Source organism: Otolemur garnettii, unplaced genomic scaffold (genome assembly GCF_000181295.1).
Source record: "Otolemur garnettii isolate 467f Iridium unplaced genomic scaffold, OtoGar3 scaffold00120, whole genome shotgun sequence".
In the NCBI taxonomy this organism is placed as follows: domain Eukaryota; kingdom Metazoa; phylum Chordata; class Mammalia; order Primates; family Galagidae; genus Otolemur; species Otolemur garnettii.
Genome location: NW_003852515.1, coordinates 4,960,584 through 4,979,912, shown reverse-complemented (window position 1 = coordinate 4,979,912; position 19,329 = coordinate 4,960,584). Strand labels below are relative to the sequence as shown.

Genomic DNA, 19,329 nt, shown 5'->3' with positions numbered 1-19,329 from the left:
TTTTCTTTTCCTTTCTTTCTTTCTCTCTCTCCTTCCTTCTTTCCTTCTTTCTTGCCCTTCTTTCCTCCCTCCCTTCCCTTCCCATCTCTTCCCTTCCCTCCTTCTTTTCCTTTCTTCCTTTCCCTCCCTCTCTCTCTCTCTTTCTTGACAGAGTCTCACTCTGTTGCCAGGCCACCTAGCTCACAGCAATGTCAAACTCCTGGACTCAAGTGATACTACTGCCTCTTGAGTAGCTGGGAGTACAGGCATCTGCCAAAACACTGGGCTATTTTTAGAGCAGGGGTCTTGCTCTTGCTCAGGCTGGTCTTGCACTCCTGAGCTCAGACAATCCACCTGCCTTGGCCTCCCAGAGTAGTAGGATGACAGAACACAGCACGGCAGGCTATGAACCCAGGGCTCAGGCTGCTCCACCAATTTCCAGTCCTGGGACCCAACCTCTCTTGTGCCTCAGTCTTCTGATAGATAGAACTGGGATAATTATAATATTTACTTTGCAAGCTTGTTGTGATGAATAAATGGATAAATGCATGTGAACAGTGCTTGGCTCATAGCAGTATCCAATAGATGTTAGCTGTTGTAATCTCACATCATCACAGAAGGCCAAGAAATTTTTTTCAGGTTGAGATGCTACATTTCTAGAGTTCTCAATTTATACAGCCTCTGAATCCTGAAGTACACTTAAGAATTTCTGCCAAGATACACAACTTCAGATCCAAGAGCAGGAATTAAGAAGAAACTGCCATGATGTTCCCCGTTTAGACATTTAAACTGGAAAATTTGAAGGTAAATCCTTGGATAAAAAGGATGGGCTAAAAAAAGCTGATTTGACATTAGGAACCAAGACTGCAAATCTTTTTCAACATCAGAGATAAAAGTAAAATGGAAGAGAGATGTAGCATAGCTTGCAACTTGCAAAATTTCCCCTCAGAACTTTAACTTCTGGCCTCTCAGGGCAAAGTGCAATGATTGTTTACTTTTCATCAGAGTTTGCTACTTAACTGTGTGGTTGTCCCAGAGGGCAGTGCTGTCTGACTCATTTTCATGTGTGCTGAATGAATACTGGATATGGCAAAGCACTCCTCATGGGGAAGGTAGATTTAAGAAGTGTGTGGGAGAAATGACTTTGTTTCAGGACTGGCAGTGTGATCAGGACACTAGTGCAATGTAATGATGTGAGTCTACTAGTACCGTGTTTCCCTGAAAATAAGACCCTGTCTTATTTTTGTTTTTTCTCAAGAAGACATACTAGGGGATTTTCAGGGGATGTCTTATTTTTATTAAGTATAATACAACAATCTACATTTATTCAAATACAGTTAAGTCATCTTCTTCTGGAACCTGACAGGGGGAACTGACCTTGTTGGTGGGGCTGGAGCTAGTGATGCGTAACTCCTTTCCCCTAGCCGTTCTCATGTGCGCAATAGGATGCCTGCCACCTGCGATCACAGTTACCACACACACACCTGCCAAGGGCCAACGGCTTGGAGAAAGGAGCTGTGGCAGATAAAAGGTATTCTAGTCTTCCTTCCACTCCACGCCGAACTGCACTAGGTCTTATTATACTAGGTCTTATTATCGGGGTAGGGCTTGTATTTAACACATGCATAGAAATCCTGTTAGGGTTTATTTTGGGGGTAGGTCTTATTTTCAGGGAAACAGGGTACGTGGTGGGCAGGAAAGGGTGACTGAAGGTTCTGGATACTGGGGTGTATTTCCCCATTGGCCAGTTATGTGCATTATTTGTAAGTCACTTAACTGAAATCTCAGCGTTTTTCATTCATCAAATAATCTACTCCAAACATACCTCTTAAAGTTATTATATAATGAGAATCAAATTAGAAAGTTGTAAAGAATGGAAAATACTGAGAAAGTGAACATGTTTAGTTAGAGTACTGAAGGTCATTAGACAAATGCATGGTGTTAATTAACATGGTAGTCACTTGCCACCTGCACTTCTTGAGCATGTATAGAAGACACCAGAAACAAATCTGTCTAGAAATTATGCCAAAGTAGGTCGATGAAAACAGATGACATTCTTGTTTTTCTTATACAGACTATCAGTTTCAACCTACAGGGGTGTGGCTAATGCCATGACAGCCTTTCTCACTCCCAAACTTTTCTGTTGGTTTGTTTCCACTGTTCTATTTCCATTATGAAAATTTTCAAACATTCCCTTACCTCCTTCTATTCTCTTAACTCCTCTTTTTCCTTGTTTCCTGGTGTGTTTGAAAGCAGATCCCAGACGTCATGTCATTTTACCCACAGACACATGCACACTCTGCCAATGTTTTTGGCAAGAGCAACCTGCAAACTCCTTTGTGGCCTTGGCATCCGCTTCTTAACCCTTTGCCATTGGACTTTCCAGCTCTACCCTGCTGTGGAACCTTTTCTCTGAAAAGTCACCAAGTACCTAAACCCAGAGACTGTTTTTCAATTCTCATTGCCAATTTCTCTGCAGCTGACAAGGCTGAATTAAAGTCTGGGGGCATTGCATGAGCTCTGCCTGGCAGGGCTGTCAGGTGTGTGGATGGTTGAATCCTCAGTCCCTGCAGAAGCTCTCAGGCACTGAGGGGCACAGACAGGACATGCTGCATTGTGCCTGGAGGGAATGGCAACCTCAGCTGGACTGTGGTGCTAGGCAGCCTCCCCGCAGCGGTGGTTAGCAGCTTAAGCACGTTTGACTGGCTGGGGGCTGGGGTCGGAAGAATCAGCTGACAAAAATTTTCCTGGAATGGTCACTGGAGAGCCCAGAGCATGTGGGGAAAGTGAATCATGGTGATTCAGGTGCATGAGAGAACCTCCTGATTACAGTGTGGGATTTAGGAAAACACACACAGAGTTGAGAGTAAACAAATTTTGAGTTTAGAGGAACCTTTAAATGCAGTTTTAATAATTCATTTGTAGTGAGATTCTTATCATCCCCAAGGATGATGGATCCTGGCCAGAATCTCTGTCTCAATCACAATTACTACCATTTTAGTACCTGGTGCTCGCTTCACGTGCACTATTTCCAGAACTTACAACAACTGTGCTAGGTAGGTATTATTCTTTCCATTTCACAGATGAGAAAACTGAGGACCAGAGAGGTTTCATGACTTGCCCCAAGTCTTTGAGGCTAGCAGGTGGTAGGGGCAAACGTAGGCCTCCCTGGCTCTTCCCACTGTGCCACACCACTGACCTTCTAATTTGGATTCTCTAGGTACCAACACGCATGTTTCTCTGTTGCAGAGAAGAGACAAAGGGGCAGTCAGCCAGCAGGCCACAACCTGGAGCCTATCACAGTGAATGGCCATCCCAGAGGGCAGACTCACCACTGGGACAAAGACTGCCCATAGTCATAAAGCACTCCACACCCTCACATGTCAAGATCCTGTCTGCCCAGAGCAGCTGCCTTCTGGCCCCCTATCTCCTCACAAAGGGCACCTCCAGCCCATGTTCTCCATTTACTGTGCTTGGTTTTCTTCAACGCATTTATCAGCATGTGAAATTCTATCATTTCTCCATCTTACTGTTGATTACGTCCCTCTTTGGAACGCACGCACAGGGTTCTGAGCCCCAGGACAGTGGCCGGCAGTGTACGTGCTGAGTGAATGGTGTCGAGTGAGAAGATGGATTTCAGTGTTTGTGTCTGCTTGCCTAATACGCATTTAAATATTAACCATAACAAGTGAAGCGATATGCTGCCCTCTCCCCCTCCCCTGTTTCTATACTTTAGCTGAGAAGAGGGACAGGGCCAAATTATTATAGCAGACCAATCACTTATAATTACATGTCCAAGAGTGGAGGTGCCAGGTGTCTGCACTGGAGGTGTGAGGTAGGTCCAGGTCATGGGACGCATTCAAGCAGGGTCTCTGTGACTGTAGCACAGAGGCGATTCCTACAGCAAAAAGTGGATAAGGACCTTCAATTCTAAGACTCTGGGATTTGGAATCAGCAGTGGGAAAGATTATGTACGATATGGGGACTGAGATGACAGGATGTCGTATCCTTTGGAGTGACTGATGAGAGGTGATAGGAACTCTTCCTTAGACATTTATGATTGTCCAGAGTGAGTTTCGCTGCTCGGAGCACCCCCACTGTCCATAGGTGTCCCCCTACCTCAGCACAGGCTGGGACCCCAGGGCCATGAAGAGGCCAGGTCAGGATCCTGGACTCAGCTCTAAGGGGTGAATGGTCCCAGGAGAAATCTACAAACCACTCTGGTGTGTGGCTTCTGGAAAGGTCTACTGATAGGAGGCTGGCAGGAGTATCTGACCCAATCCATCCCATGACCTGGGACATTCTCCCATTATGAGAACACCTTTCAGTAAAGTTTAAGCAAAATAAAAATTACTTTTCTAACAGCTGCTTCCACCCTCACGATTTTGACATTGGACAATTAATTATCGCTCCTTTTCTTTCAGTCTTGGCCACTCTTGGCCAGTCTTTGGGCCATCCAAGGAAGGAGTTTGTTGGGGGATTTAACTTTAAACTGAAAACTTTAGAAGAAACAAGGGAGTACTAATCCAAGCCAGAGAAATAGCATATCTTGAAAGTGTTATTTGTGAGCGATTTAACAGAGCTCAAATGGACATCTTTCGAGTGCCTCCCACTCAGCAGCGGGGCTGAGCCACCTTCTCCTGGTGGGATGCGAGTTCTCTGCCGTCTGTGGGATGGTGGTGTCAGCTTTCAAGTGCTGGTCTTTTATTTTTGTATGTAAAGTTTTAGCTTCTCTTACTCAGGCACTTTGTAGCTATTAGGCATTGTGCTTATACGTACAACTTTACTTCTAAAGAGCTTTTGTGTTGCCATAGAAATTAATTGGCAGTATATTTAAAGGGAATAGATTTACATCATAAAATGGCAAAAGAGCTTTCTAACAAGGACCCCCGAGGAGCCGAAATGTTTTCTTCAGCAGGCAGAGAAGAGACTAGAGAAAAAGCTCAATCTGTGAATTCCCAGTCTGTGATCAGGACAGCAGCTTACTGGGACGGTGTAATCTATATAGTTTAGTTTATCATCAAATGTAGACAAATGGAATAAATACGGATTATGAAAGACAAAATTAGGTGTTGGGAAGAAGTCATCTTGAGCCTCTCTGTATTTTCTGCAAAGGGGGCTTGGTAAATTCTCGTTTCCACTATATGGAAGAGAAACACACCCATCCCTGAATGTGCACGCGTTGTTAAGGAAACCTGAGAACAGTGTACTCTGGATGCAACACCTCATCTTCCATTTTTTAAAAGCTGACTTAGGATACCCACTGCTTATATAAAATGCCAAGTTAACCTCAACTTGGTTTAAGCTTTTGAAATTCCACATTAGTTAAGTCTGAATTAATGAGGTATCACTATACCATCACGTGGGTGGTAGGCATGAACTGGGTAAGGTGCCCTTAGGAGCTGGCATTCAGGTTAATTTCAAATTTAATTGTAACCATCAATTTATCTGATTAAAGCTTTAAGCATTTGAGGAATCACACTGCTATCACCCACTTAAATCTTTTTAATTTTAGAGATAAAATTTTGCATATTGTACATTTTACTAAGATATCCCTGGCTCAAATACAGAGGTCTGTATGGCTTTTTAATCTTTTTTATAACAGACAATTTCTATGGAACTCTGTACAGCCCACTTTAGTATATAAAAGAATGCATACCAAGTTCTGAAGTGACAGCAATAGGTCACTCGGGTTTAGTGAGACAAGCACAACGGGAAGGATGGGAAGGATTCAGCTGTTTGAAAAATGGCCACTTTGCATCTTGAGAAAAGTAAACCCTCTACATCTACCTTCCAATTTTTCAACAAAAACATGTGTCTGGATTTATAATGCATTATATTTGTTTAGAAAACTTGGTGACAGTGATCTTTGCTGAACTGTTCCCCTTACCCCACAAAATGGCAAATTAGTGATTCCCAGAAGTGCTTGGTGACAATGACACTGCTGCATCCCAAGCTCTATGACATCTTTCCTTACGTCTGGACTGCAACATCAACTTCTAGACTGTCCACGTCAGTGTGCCACACCACTTATCCCACTCTAGTCCCCCGGGGGACGTTGCTGTAACATTGGGAACTATCATGAACGGTGCTCACATCTGCTTTTCAGTATCTTACACAGTTCAGAAACAAAATCTAACCAAATCTCAACAGTCTAGACCAATTATGATAATGACCAACTGGAGACAACAAGGAGGAGCTTCTAACACTGGCCACCAAAGTTGGACTGTGGGGTATGGGGAGACAGTGCAGGCTAAAGGTCCTCACGTACTACAGAGGGAGGGCAGAGCTATTGGCTAAGTAAAGACTTTATGTTAATATGCAGAAGGAAAAGTTCAAGGGTAACGAAGTAAACAGAAAGACATTTGTAATTTAGCAAAAACAAACATAAAGCAGAGTCAGGGTAAATTAACACGAGATGGAAACAAACGCAATAATCAAAATAAGGTACATGGGCAAGTCTTGGCAGGACGAATTCCAAAAGTAGATTTAAAAAAGAGCCTTATATGCTATTTATATATTTGTCTACATTATAATGATGAACTTTAGCTTATCATGTCATACCCGGCACGGTTGAAAAGGGAAGTCACAAGTTGGAAGAAGATATTTGGTTCATATAATCCAGTAAGGGCTAACATTCTGCATAAAGAAATGTCTACAAATCAACATGAGAAACACAAACAGCCCATCAGAAAATGGTCAGACAGGTTATTCACCAAAGAAAACACCTGAAAGACTGGTAAACATGTGAGAAGGTCCTGCTGGACTTCACCAGTAATCAGGGAAATGGGAATTAAAACCACAGTGAGATGACACTGTCACTCCCTTCAGTTTGGTAACTGGCAGGAATGTTGATCAACAAAACTAGTGCCCACGTAACTAGTGGAAATTCTATCACCTTGTCATAGTCACTGAGTATAAAACAATAAAGACTTGGACTTCATCATTTACGTAGTTCCATATGTAGTATAATTATAAAGAAATGAATGGGAAGGCCAGAGAAAGTGTAGATGTAAACAGAAAAGGGCATTCACTAGCAGCTGCCGTGCTTTGTATTTGATACGTACGCAAGTATTGATTGTGTTACTTTTTCTAATTTTTTGTGCCAGAAAAATTGTTATGAATTAAAAATAGTTAACCTACCCCCCCCCAAATGGAGACAACTATTTTGGAGAAATTTTATTATGAAAAACAGAGTCAAGGGTGGGTTAAAAAAAACAAAAGGGCAGTGCCTATTGCTCAGTGGGTAGGGCACTGGCCACATACACCCAGGTTGGCAGGTTCAAACCTGGCCCGGGCCTGCTAAAACGACGACAACTGCAACAAAAAAATAGCCAGGTTTTGTGATGGGCACCTGTATTCCCAGCTACTTGGGAGACTGAGGTGAGCGAATCACTTAAGCCTAAGAGTTTGAGGTTGCTGTGAGTTGTGACGCTATAGCACTCTACCCAGGGTAACATTAGTAAGACTATCTCAAAAAAAAAAAAGCTCCTGATGTCCTAAACCAAGGATTTCTTATTCCCCTCCTCTACCCTAAAGGTGCTCCCTAACCAGCAACTGAGGCTCCTAAATTTCCCGATTAGTTGTAACCGTAAATGGAGGGACAGACAGCGTAATTCCCCATTCAAGTGAGGGCTGCACACAGATGTCAGCACCCCTCAGGACAGGTGCTCTAGGCTGACACGCTGATAGTAGGTGTCCCCAACATGTGCTCCTCCTTCCCCAAACCTATTTGCCAGTACAGTCCACGGGAAAAAACCAGCAAATTCCAATAGAGGGCAAGCTGCGATATACCAGCACCGTTGGGATCCTCATGAACACGGAAGTCTGAGAAAATGGTACAGTTAACAGGAGCTGAAGGAGACGTGATGGGTGATAACAAAACATAATGTGGAATCCTGGAGCAGAAAGAGGACATTACGCCTAAGATTCTTCCTCTGGAATGCCTGGAGTGGTCCAGAAAGTGCGTAATCTGACAGTAACGGTCTAATTCAAAAATTGCTGAAGCCTGGGTAACCAAGCAAGTTTATTTTCTTTTTCCTAGCATACCATAAAAATATAATTTAATAAAATCCTTAAAGGAGATGAAAAAAAGCTTGCCCAAAGAGATAGGCAAAGATTGCCCAAAAGGATGCTGTCACTTGAGGGAAGTCAGCCCTGTACACAGAGTGCAGGGGATGGAGTGGTTCAAACGTGAAGCAAGAGAGGTGGGGATGAGGCTCTGGGGGAGGCCAGGGCCAGACCAGCAAGAGCCTTTTGTGCTGCACCAAGCCATTTCCATCTATCCTGCAGGCGATGCAGAACCAATGAAGGTTTTTAAAAAGGGCAACGATATGATCAGAGTTGGGGTTTGGAAAAGTTACTCTGGTGGTGTAAGAGTTTGGACTGAAAGATGAAGACACCAGAAGAACACACATTTGTTTTGGGGGTGCTGAGATCCAGGTGCTTTAAAACAATAGAATACAAAGGCTATGGGACTGTGGGAGCTACAGACTTAGGGCAACAGTGGTGGCCGAAAAGACAAGGTGGCAGTCAAAGACAGCACTTAAAACTATGACAATAATTAGGGAGCAAGTGACAGGGCCATCAATATGCAGATATAAAGGCCTACTGAGATTCATAAGGAGGGAAAATTGGGGAGTGGAGCCCAGAGGGAGACAGATGGGACAGCACTCAAGTCACACTCACACCTCCAAATAGGGGAACAACATGAATCTGCGGAGAAGGAAAAGCTTTACAGTCCGAGGAAATACCAGAACTGCGCTACAGGCAGGACAAGGGGGGTCTGAGAAGCATGCTGGGTAATGGAGGGCAAAGAGGCCCCTAGAGCCATCTGGAAAACAGACTAGGGTCAGACCACAGAGGTCTGGATTTGAGCTTACTAGAAAATTGGAAGACCACTTTGTTTCTTTCAATTAATTTTTTTCTTTTAAATGCAAAGAATGATCAAAGCATAGGAAGAATAGAAACCACAAGGTCAGGACAGCTTGACTTGGCAAATGAAGAGGTAAGGGGGGGCCAGGGCCGTCCAACTGAAACAGAAGGCGAGCTGTATCTGCAATTTAAAATTTTCTAGTTACCACATTAGAAAAAGCAAAAAAAAAAAACTGCTGAATTTTAATAATATATTTTATATAACCCAATGTATCTAAGATTTACCATTTTAACATGTAGCACCGGCCACATTCAGGTACTCAACAGCCACACACATTGGATGACGCAGGTCTAGAGGTACTGTGTAGGTCAACATCCCGAGGCTAAGTATAGATTATGTGTTCTGCCTACAGGGATGGCCACGGGAAGGTGGACTTGTGATCCTGAGGTTGTAAGTTTGGCTTACTATAAGGACAGTGGTGCCACCAACAAAAATAAGGAACAGATTGAGTCAACATCTGCTGTTCAAGAAAGGAGACAATGTTGCTATAATGGAAAGGATGACTTTTATTTCCATCCTGAATGATTATCACACCATTATTTAAATACATCTGGAAAATCCTGAAATAATTTAAACTGAAGGCACAGAACAAATCAAAATATTTAACTATCAGAGCTAAAAATGAGAAAGTCCCAATAGTTCTACAGTAACAATAAATTATGAATAGTTTTCCATCACCAAATATCATTCTGACCAAAAATGACAGTCTTTTGTCATAAAAGCTACAGCTTAAAGCCAATTCCAAGATTTCCATGATAAAAATAATATTGAAAAAAATGTCTTCTTTCAAAATACCCATTATACCACCAGGTTTATTGTTAAGTATTTTACATACAGCAAAGTAGCAATTAGGATGTTTGCTGATGGATGGCTACTCTCCCCAAGAAATGACACCTTCTTACAAACTTTAAAAAAATAGCAAAGTTGGTTACAAAATTCTATTTGGGGAGCAGGACAAAAACTCATTCTATGTCAACTAGAATATCAAAGCAGTTAAATATTAAATTGCTTCCAAAGCCAATCATCACATAAACAGTAATATACTGTATGGGGCATTCACTGTATCTTGGTTGTATGTTGACTACACAGTGTAGATAAGGGGTTGAACAATCAGTAGCAATTACTGTTGCCATATCTTAGTTATTTCAAAGAGATACATTTTTAAAAACTCATTATAAAACTAACTGAAATCATGAGTGACATGCTACAGATATAATAAACTCCACAATGCAACTGCCAAGCTTCAAAATAAAGTGGTCATGCTTCATAATATATCGTACTGTAGTATTTTGAAATACATTCTGATTATCAATACCATTTATTACAGAGGTCACTTGTAAATTAGCTCAGATTCTGAACTAGGTTTCTTAATGAAACTTTTTTCAAGTATGCATAATATTAATAAGGTAAAGACATTTTTCTCTTATTCACTTATGTGTTCTCCAAAGGATAACTGTATTGAATAAAGGACAAACAAAATGGGCTAGCCATAGTTTTCAAAAACATTTCAAAAAAATATGAAATAGCCTAGTGACCAAGAGCTGATTAAAACATATCAATACCTAAAACCTACTATATTTCAGATTAAAGACACAGAACTTTTCAGTCTCTTACTTGAAACAACTAAGTTCTTAAGAAATAATGAGGAAAATAAGGTTTCTAAAACACTCAAGAAAGACTCCTATATGAATAAAATAAAAAGGTCTCCCCTTTCCTACTTAGCTGTGATAATGTATGTGTGTTTGATAGCAATATGGTTTTATCTTTATCATCTAGTTTAATTGCATAAATCCCAAAAACATTTCCAGCCAAGATTGGTGACAAGTATAATAGAAACTCTAAAAATGATTTTTTGCAAAAATGCCTTCAACATTTTCCTATGTAACAAAACATTCCTTTGGAGATGGATCTTTAATGCTTTTCAACCGTTCAAGTAAATGCAGCTTTTACCATCTCTAGCACTAAACTATAATTACTATCCAAATTCCTTTGTCACTGGGTAACATTATCTTTTATTCTCTACTATTCTAATAATAGTACATTATTTATAAAAAATATCTCTTTAGTGGTGTCAGACTTATTTTCTTCAACTTCTATTAGTATTGAGAGATTACAGTATAAATAACATAAACCAGAAAATCACTTTATAAACAGTATTAAGTTTTGAAATGTTGGCACCGATGAAAAATGGGGAACACTTATTGCCCAAATTTAAAAAGTATCCATTCATGGCATTGGCTCAACAGTGGCAGTACATGCTGCTGCTGTTGGCTTCACTGGCACCCATCTTGGGAGATGTATAACCCATCCTGTGATTCGGTTATTGAAAACAAAGACCCCCCAGAAATTCTTCACTTTACTAGCTGGGTCATATAGCCTGGATATACTTTGCTCATCACTGCAGGCAATATTTTGACAACTATGAGTCTGAATTCTGAAAATATAAACTAACGAGGGTTAGTGGAAGACTGTTTCCAAGGCCAAAGAAATGTAACTAAATTTAGGAAACCATTTAAATAGACACATATGGATAATCTTAGTGGTTTTGGGCCCTGTATATACCAGCTGTATCAGTAGTTAGTTCCTAACAACCAGAAATACAATGAAATAAGAGGGTTTTCTTTCAAAAACCTAAAAAAGGAAGATGGAAGACTCAAAACCAACTTGAAAAAACTATACAAGGCTTCCAGGCCAACAAATAACTGTCAAAGTGACTTTGTTCCTCTGCTCCTTCAGCATGGGAACTAACGCAGAATGGCTCATGCCCACAGTCGACAGGCCATTGACAGCCACGATCATGTCTCCGCATCTGGACAAAGACAAACAGGGACAGAAGCAGAATGTTACTATTGTCATAGTATTAAAAACATTACCCCAACTAAGACTGCTTAGCATAAAGTTACATCTGCACTTACCAATTAACTGTCAAGATTTGGGTGTACCGTCTACTCTGAGAATCATCTGGGATAGTTTTTAGCTTATTCTGGCTTTCCCTTGCCCATCAAGGAAATCCTTCTGTCAATACTTCCAACAACCAGTAGGTGAATTTCAAGAATAAGCAAAGTAATTTTCATACTAATTTAAACAAAGTATAATTAGAAAAGTAAATCTGTTTTAAAAAAATCCATTTGGAGGGGGTTGGTTATTATCTGATTGTTATTTCTTAAAGTGCGTACATCTGAAGGCTGAATTAACTAAGACCCTTCCTCTTCTTTTAGCTACTGAGACACACTCACTATCCTCCTGGCAGAATTATCACAAGACAATGAATCGAGGCCCTTTCTATCTTTATGATTATAATTATTGTTATGATTTTTGGTCTTCAGTTTAGACCATAAATGATATGCTAGTTTATTATGATTTCAATTTCTTTTTGATAGAGGTTTAAATACAATCATAGACTAATTAACTGATGCTTAGACTAGTTGAGTAAGTCAGCTAAGAGAACAATGAATTAATTTCCCCCTACTCCTTTCTCCTACAATAACTTTTAAAAAATCTTTATCAATATAGACTGACCTGGAGCAAACCACTCCTGATCACCTTCTCACATTATTTGGATGTCACTTTCTTTTTGCCAACAGGGCAAACTCTCCACCTGCTCAGCATTCTACCTAATATGTCAGCATTTACTTTTTTTTTTTTTTTTTGAGACAGGAGCCTCAAGCTGTCCCCCTGGGTAAAGTGCCGTGGCATCTCAGCTCACAGCAACCTCCAACTCCTGGGCTCAAGCGAGTCTTCTGCCTCTGCCTCCCAAGTAGCTGGGACCACAGGCGCCCGCCACAACGCCTGGCTATTTTTTGGTTGCAGCCGTCATTGTTGTTTGGCGGGCCCGGGCTGGATTAGAACCTGCCACCTTGGGTGTATGTGGCTGGTGCCTTAGCCACTTGAGCCACAGGCGCCAAGCCAGCATTTACTTTTTAAGAACTGTTTCTCTCGTCATAAACCAGGCATTAAGAACTTGGAATCAACCATCTTCTTTGTGATGATAATCTCTGACATAACACCTTTTCTTTCTTTTCTCAGTGCCTAAGCTTTGAAAAAGAAAACAGGCTGCACACTGGCTGAGTGAGTTCTGCTCAGTGGTTGTAATCAGCAGCAGAGGGGATAAACACCAGGGCTCTGGAGCCAGACAGTCCTGGGTTTAAATGCCAGTCAACCACACTCAGCTATTTCATCCTGGGCAAGTTTCTTAACTTTCCCAAGCCTCAGCTATCTTGTTTGTAAAACAGGAATAATAATGACACTTACCTCATAAGGTTGTTAAGAAGATTAAATAATGCATGTACAGCACTTAGCACTGCACCTGGCAAGCTGCAAGCTATCACACATCCATTTATCAAATATTTATTGAGATCTTATTATATATGAGCCACTGTTATGACTGCTAGGGATATAACAATAAATGTAACCAGATCCCTCTCCCTCATGGAGCTTGCATAAATACAATGTCAGGGAGACATGAGTGCTATGGAGAAAAATTAAGCAGAGTCATCTAATGACAGGACTGGATCTGCATCAGCTGTGTGGGAAACTAGCTCAGAGCTCACTGTCACTTCACAATGTGTTCAATCAAATGACTCAGATTTAGTTGTTGTCATTAGATTAATAAAATAGAACTATAAGTGACAAGATAGTAAAGGTAACTCTTTAATCGACATCAGGGATTGGCAAACCCTTTCTGCAAAGAGTCAGATGGATGGTAAATATTTTAGGCTTTAAGAACCATAGAGTCTCTATCATGAGGACTCAACTTTGCCACTGTAGAGTGGAAGCAGACATAGACGGTACATAAACAAATGACCTTGGCTGTGTTGCAACAAAACTTTATTTTCAAAAACAGAGGGCTGTATGTGGTGCTGACCTCTGGTCTAAATCGTGTCCAGCATAATAAGTATGAATCATATCATCAATTAGAACAGGACTTACTTTAATCTTCCATCATAATAAGCAGGAGTTCCCAAGACAATAGTTTTAATGAAGAAAGGCTGATTGGTGTGGTTCTCTTCATATCCACCAACAATACTAAAGCCCCAACTTCCCAAGTAGCTTCTTCGTAAAACTATATCATGGCAGCTATGAAGGGCACTATAATAAACACAAAAATAAAAGAAAAAATTAATGTGGAGGCTTTCGTAGCCTGCTCAGCTTTGATATAACCCCATATCATCTTATTCTTTTATCACTCTTAGAAAAAAGAAAAAGGGCTACTTTATTTCCTTCAGAATATCTTACTTTGACAACAACCCATATTTCTAGCATAGATGCAGTACTAGGTAGACTTGAATTTCTCCCCCTTTTTTCAGTCGTCTCTTCCCAAGTGAAGACACACATACATACACACAAGTACAGAGCTTACATAAACTTGGTTACAAATCACACCTCAGAGATCTGTACAAAGCTTATGTGCCTATATTTGCACTCTGCATTGTCAACAACGTCCTCAATTCTAATAATCATTTGTATGTACAACAAAGTGGGATGAAAGAGGTCTAGTACTACTGAACTAGAGCTCAAATAAAGAAGAAAATGACCAGTGTAGCTTCCAAAAATAAAGCAGATAATCACTCCCCTTTTCTGAAAGCATACTAGGGGGGAGGTCCCACTGTTAATCTCCATGAGCACTTATTTGTTGTACTTTCCTCCTTCACTTAGAATGCTTTCATTTTAAGAAAGACTCAATAGCAAAAATAGGAAAATCAATCTAGAAAATAGCAAAAATAAGTTTTTTCCCCCTTTTCCTTTCCATATCATCAGCATCGAGAAGTTACAGTTAAAAAGCTACTGCCAGGGAGACAAAAAAAAATCTACTTACATTTCCATAGCTTTATGGATTTGGGAACAAGAAATGAGTAAAGATGTAACATAACAAAACAAAACAAAACAAAAACAGACAAAAAAACCCCTAAGTGATATAAAAACCTCCTTGAATAAAGAAATTAGCTTTCATTTCTAGGTGAAACTGGATCGAGAGGCATCTAAGGCAAGATTTCCTGTTTTTAATACATAAAGATTTCTTAATAAAGCCAATTCTGTAAAGCAATATACAGTATGGCAGAACATCTCATCTCGTCTAGTTTCTTAACTCATTTAAAAGTAAGGGCTTTTAGACAGACTTTGGAGATGGCACACGAGCCCATGTATTGGTCTGAATTTTTAGCAAAAGCATAGGTTATTTTCATAATTCTGCATCTTCTGAAACAAACAGACGGACACTCTGGTACACTCCCAGTGAACTGCAGTGGAAGGATCTTCCTTTTTCAGGAAAAGCAGAGGTGCTATCCTATGCAGTGGGAAATCTGCTTTTAGGGGCCACCTGCACCCTTAGAGGAGGAAGGACACTTGGCTGCTGAATATAAGTTTGCGTTCAACAGAGACCTCCATAAATCCACAGATTAGCAGCCTTTTACTGACAGGTATTTCTTCTTTCTTTCTTTTTCCTTTTTAAATTGAGACAGTCTTACTTTGTCACCTTGGTAGAGTGCAGTGCCTTCATAGCTCACAGCAACCTTAAACTCTTGGGCTCCTGTGATTCTCTCGCTTCAGACTCCCCAGTAGCTGGGACTACAGATGCCTGCCATAATACCCGGCTATTCTTTGTTTTTGTTAACAGGCTTGGGCTGGGATTGAACCCACCAGCTCTGGAGCATGTGGTCAGTGCCCTAACCACTGAGCTACAGGCACCCAGCCGTGACAGGTCTTTTTTCAACACAGGTGGCTTCTCAATAGATTTCACTATACTGTGTATTTCTCATCTAAAACCTTTGTTATTTTGCCTGGTACACCAGAAAATGCTCTGAACAAAGAGATGAATGTGTGCCAACATTAGACTGGCATAATGGATTCAAGGAAGCCTTTCTGCAGGACACAGATGCTCTCTGCCTGTCCCATCAGCAGAGGAGGGAGCAAGCTCTGAGGTCTGTGTTTGCTGCCGGCCACTGCAGCAGCAGACCACTGCTCATCCACTACGTAGGAAGGGGCTTTCTGCCATTCTGGGTTTAAACTGACAGGTCTGAGTATCAACTGAATACTGAAGAAGATAAAAGAGGTGCCTTCTGATGGCTGAAATCTCACCATTTAAGTAGCAGTTCTGTAGGAGTGAAACAGCAAACACTCAAATCTATGTTTACTTTTCAATGGGAAAAATAATCAATTTTGTGTATGAAATAAACATGTATCAAATACCTAAATCATCTTTATTATAAAAAAAATGTTCTCTCCATAAAGTTCCTAATAGGTCTGTAAGACATGATTCTAGTAGTACTATTGTTTTAGGTCTCGTTTTATTTTTCTGTAACCAAGAGAACAAGTCAGCAAGTTAGGTTGCTGACAAGTGAAATCCAATAACATCCTTACTTTTTTGGTTATTCCTTACACGAAGGTACTTTAGAAACCATAATAAGCACTATACACAATGCTAGATGTTACTACATATTATATAACCTTACTCCACTTGAGTCACACGGCTCAGAAACGGGCACACTCATAGTGTTTATATTGTTTAAAGAATCAGTGATTTTCATACTTGGTTAAGAATCAAAATGTTTCATCATAGTTTAATTTTAGGATTCTTGTATACAGTAAGAATCTAAACCGATATGGAAACAAATAATGATAGCAATGTATATTCTTCCTATGTCAATATGAAAAAACACAACCACCACTCGACTGCAGAAAGGAATGAGTCCTGGAATGCCACTGGAAGTTCCACACGCTTCTGTGACCCTGATACTGACCAACCACGGAATGTCTTGGCTGGTCACACAGTCAGTTATGAAGCAACAAACTCTTTATAAAGGGGAACAGCTACACTTGAACATCAATGGTTTGGCTTAAAGACTTTGGTGTCCAGTAAAAGCTGGGTTTAAAATTCTACCATTTTAGGGAGAGTTAAAAAGGCCTTTAGAAAGGCTTCTGGGATGGAGCAAAGCCCTCCAGGATTAGCTTGTTTTTCTGGTGAAAAATGCCTGAGAAGTCTAAGCATGTATCAGAACCAATGTTGGTAAATGACAATTGTCCTGAAAGAGACTACAATAACCCAATCTCATGGCTGGCCCATTTATGACCCTTAATAGGAATGGATAGACCTATTTTCTTTGTTTTTATAAACAGACATAGTCTTTATAAAATCTACCTTCTAAAATGTATTATTAAATCTACCTTTTAAAATGCAATACTCTAAGAAAAATTATCACTTACTTTTGTCATTTGATGGTGCTACTTTTATTTAATTAAAGCCTTATTTTCTCCTAGTGTTTTAGACATTGATAAAGGCTGCACATGACCAAAAAGAAACTTCTAATGATGATTGCTCTGCACAAACACCAAATTTAACAACATTCATGTAAGAAAACACCTTCAGAAGAACCAAAATGGTGACTAGTCCATAAAACAACAAAAATGCTATCAGTACCTTGGAAGCCCAAGCCACATGATCCATGATGGGGACCAACTAGCATCATACTCATTTTCGCTGAAAGTACTTGGCTGTTCTTCCGTGGTCTGAGTTACCTCCTCAACGATCTGGACCTCAAGCGCTTTCAGGGCGACAGCAGGGGAGGCAGCACTGGCTTTCAGCACAGCCACAGCCTCACTGTGGCTTAAATTGGTCAGATCGATGCCATTGATATTCAGCAACACATCACCTGTTCAAGTGAAGAGAGAAGAAAAATGAGCTGAGCTACCACCCGATCTTTTCCTTTTAAATCCTGTTGTTTGTACACTAATTAACACAGGACAGCTCCAATAACTCAGATGAGATAAAGCCAAAGAGCGTTTTCTACTTCTTTGTAATTTTTATAACGTGGAAGAAAAATGCAATACTTAGAAAACTTTCTGAAATAATTCAAAAACTTAAAATAATGTCAGGATACGTAAGAAAATGTAGCTTGAGGCACCTCGATACAACTGGAAGGGCAAATCATTAGTCCCAGGTCAGCTGTGTACAGGCCCTGGGCAGGCTCATTCCTCTTCTTGGAGCTTCAGAGATTTCTATAGTTCCTTCCAATTCAAAAATTATTTGCTCTTAGAAAATAATTTTTGATGCATTCTGTACATAAAGACGGCCCTGCATAGTTCACTCAGGGCAAACTTACCAGCCTACACAAAGAAAGGAAACTTGTGATTTGAACATCTTCCCTTGCCTGAGGAAGAAAAGTTGCATTGCTCCGTCAAGTGACATAACAAGACCGGGCAACAGGGATTATACAGGGTGTCCATGAAATTCATGTGCAATAACTTTATGGACATCCTGTATAAAAGGTCAGGAAGGAAAGGATTAGTTTTGTAGGAAGCAGACATTTTTGTGACAAAGTCTACATAAAATCCCCCTCTCCCACTTTATCACCTACTTTTAAGATTACTGAAACAAAACATTCAAAACATTCACATTGTAGAAAACTTAGAAAATATAATAAAATAACAAGAAGGAAATAAAATTGATCCTCAAATGATGATTAGACATATAATTCTTTCCTAGTAGCTTTACTGAGACATAATTAATGTATCATTTAATCAACCCCATTTAAAGCACAGAGTTTTAAGGTTTTTCATATATTTAGAGTTGCATAGCCATCACCGCAACAATTTTTAAGACATTTTTATCATTCCCCCAGAAGCCCTGCACCCATGAGCAATCACTACCCTTCCCCCAATCCTAAGCCGCCACTTTCTGTCTCTACAGATTTCCCTATTTTGACATTTCATACACATGGAATCAGACACAGCCTTTGGTGTCAGCTTCTTTCCTTTAGCATGTTTTCAAGGTTCATCCGCATTGCAGCTTGTGTCAGTACATCATTCCTTTTTAGGGCCAATGAACACTGCAATGTATCTGCAAACCACATTCTGTTGTTGATCTATTCATCAGCTGACATACATTTGTGTTGTTTCCACTTTTTAGCTTTTGAGAGTAACACTGCTGCAAACATTGGCATACAAGATTTTCTAAGGGAAGATGTTTTCATTTCTCTAGGAGAGGAACCGTTGGATCATACGGTAACTCAGTTAAACTCTTTAAGAAACTGGCAAACTGTTTTCCCATTTTATATTCCCACCAGCAATGTATGAGCATTTCAATTTCTCCACATCTTCGCCTAATGTTTATTCTGTCTCTCATTTTATCACGGTCATCTGAATGGGTACGAAGTAGTATCTCACTGTGGTTTTGAATATACATGTGCTTACTGGCTGTTTTTTTTCCATGTTTAACAAACTTGAAGCAGTAGAATCCAATTGAGTATCTAGATCCCGATCACCAACTGCTATGACAACAGAGACACTTCAGTTCCCTGAGTTTCATAAACATTAATGTCTCAGTGAGACTGTAACTGAGAGGGGGCACAATCAAAGCAATCTTGGGTGGGTGGTGCATCCCACAGATACGTTTATTCATGCCATGACGTAAATCATACCTA

At 40.3% G+C, this 19,329-nt stretch overlaps 1 protein-coding gene across 2 annotated transcripts in view; it reads right to left on the bottom strand.

Annotated features, from left to right (window-relative positions):
- Positions 1-9,407: 9,407 nt before the first annotated feature.
- The window catches only part of LNX2 (ligand of numb-protein X 2), a 77,913-nt gene continuing 67,991 nt past the window's right edge, over positions 9,408-19,329 (bottom strand). For both annotated transcript variants that reach the window (XM_012810009.2, XM_023517749.1), the window contains 3 exons: positions 17,328-17,559; positions 13,844-14,002; positions 9,408-11,723 (listed from right to left, as the gene is read on the bottom strand). In XM_012810009.2, coding sequence (XP_012665463.1) covers positions 11,588-11,723; positions 13,844-14,002; positions 17,328-17,559 — 527 coding nt within the window. In that variant the 3' untranslated portion in view covers positions 9,408-11,587. The remainder of the gene's footprint in view (positions 11,724-13,843; positions 14,003-17,327; positions 17,560-19,329) is intronic.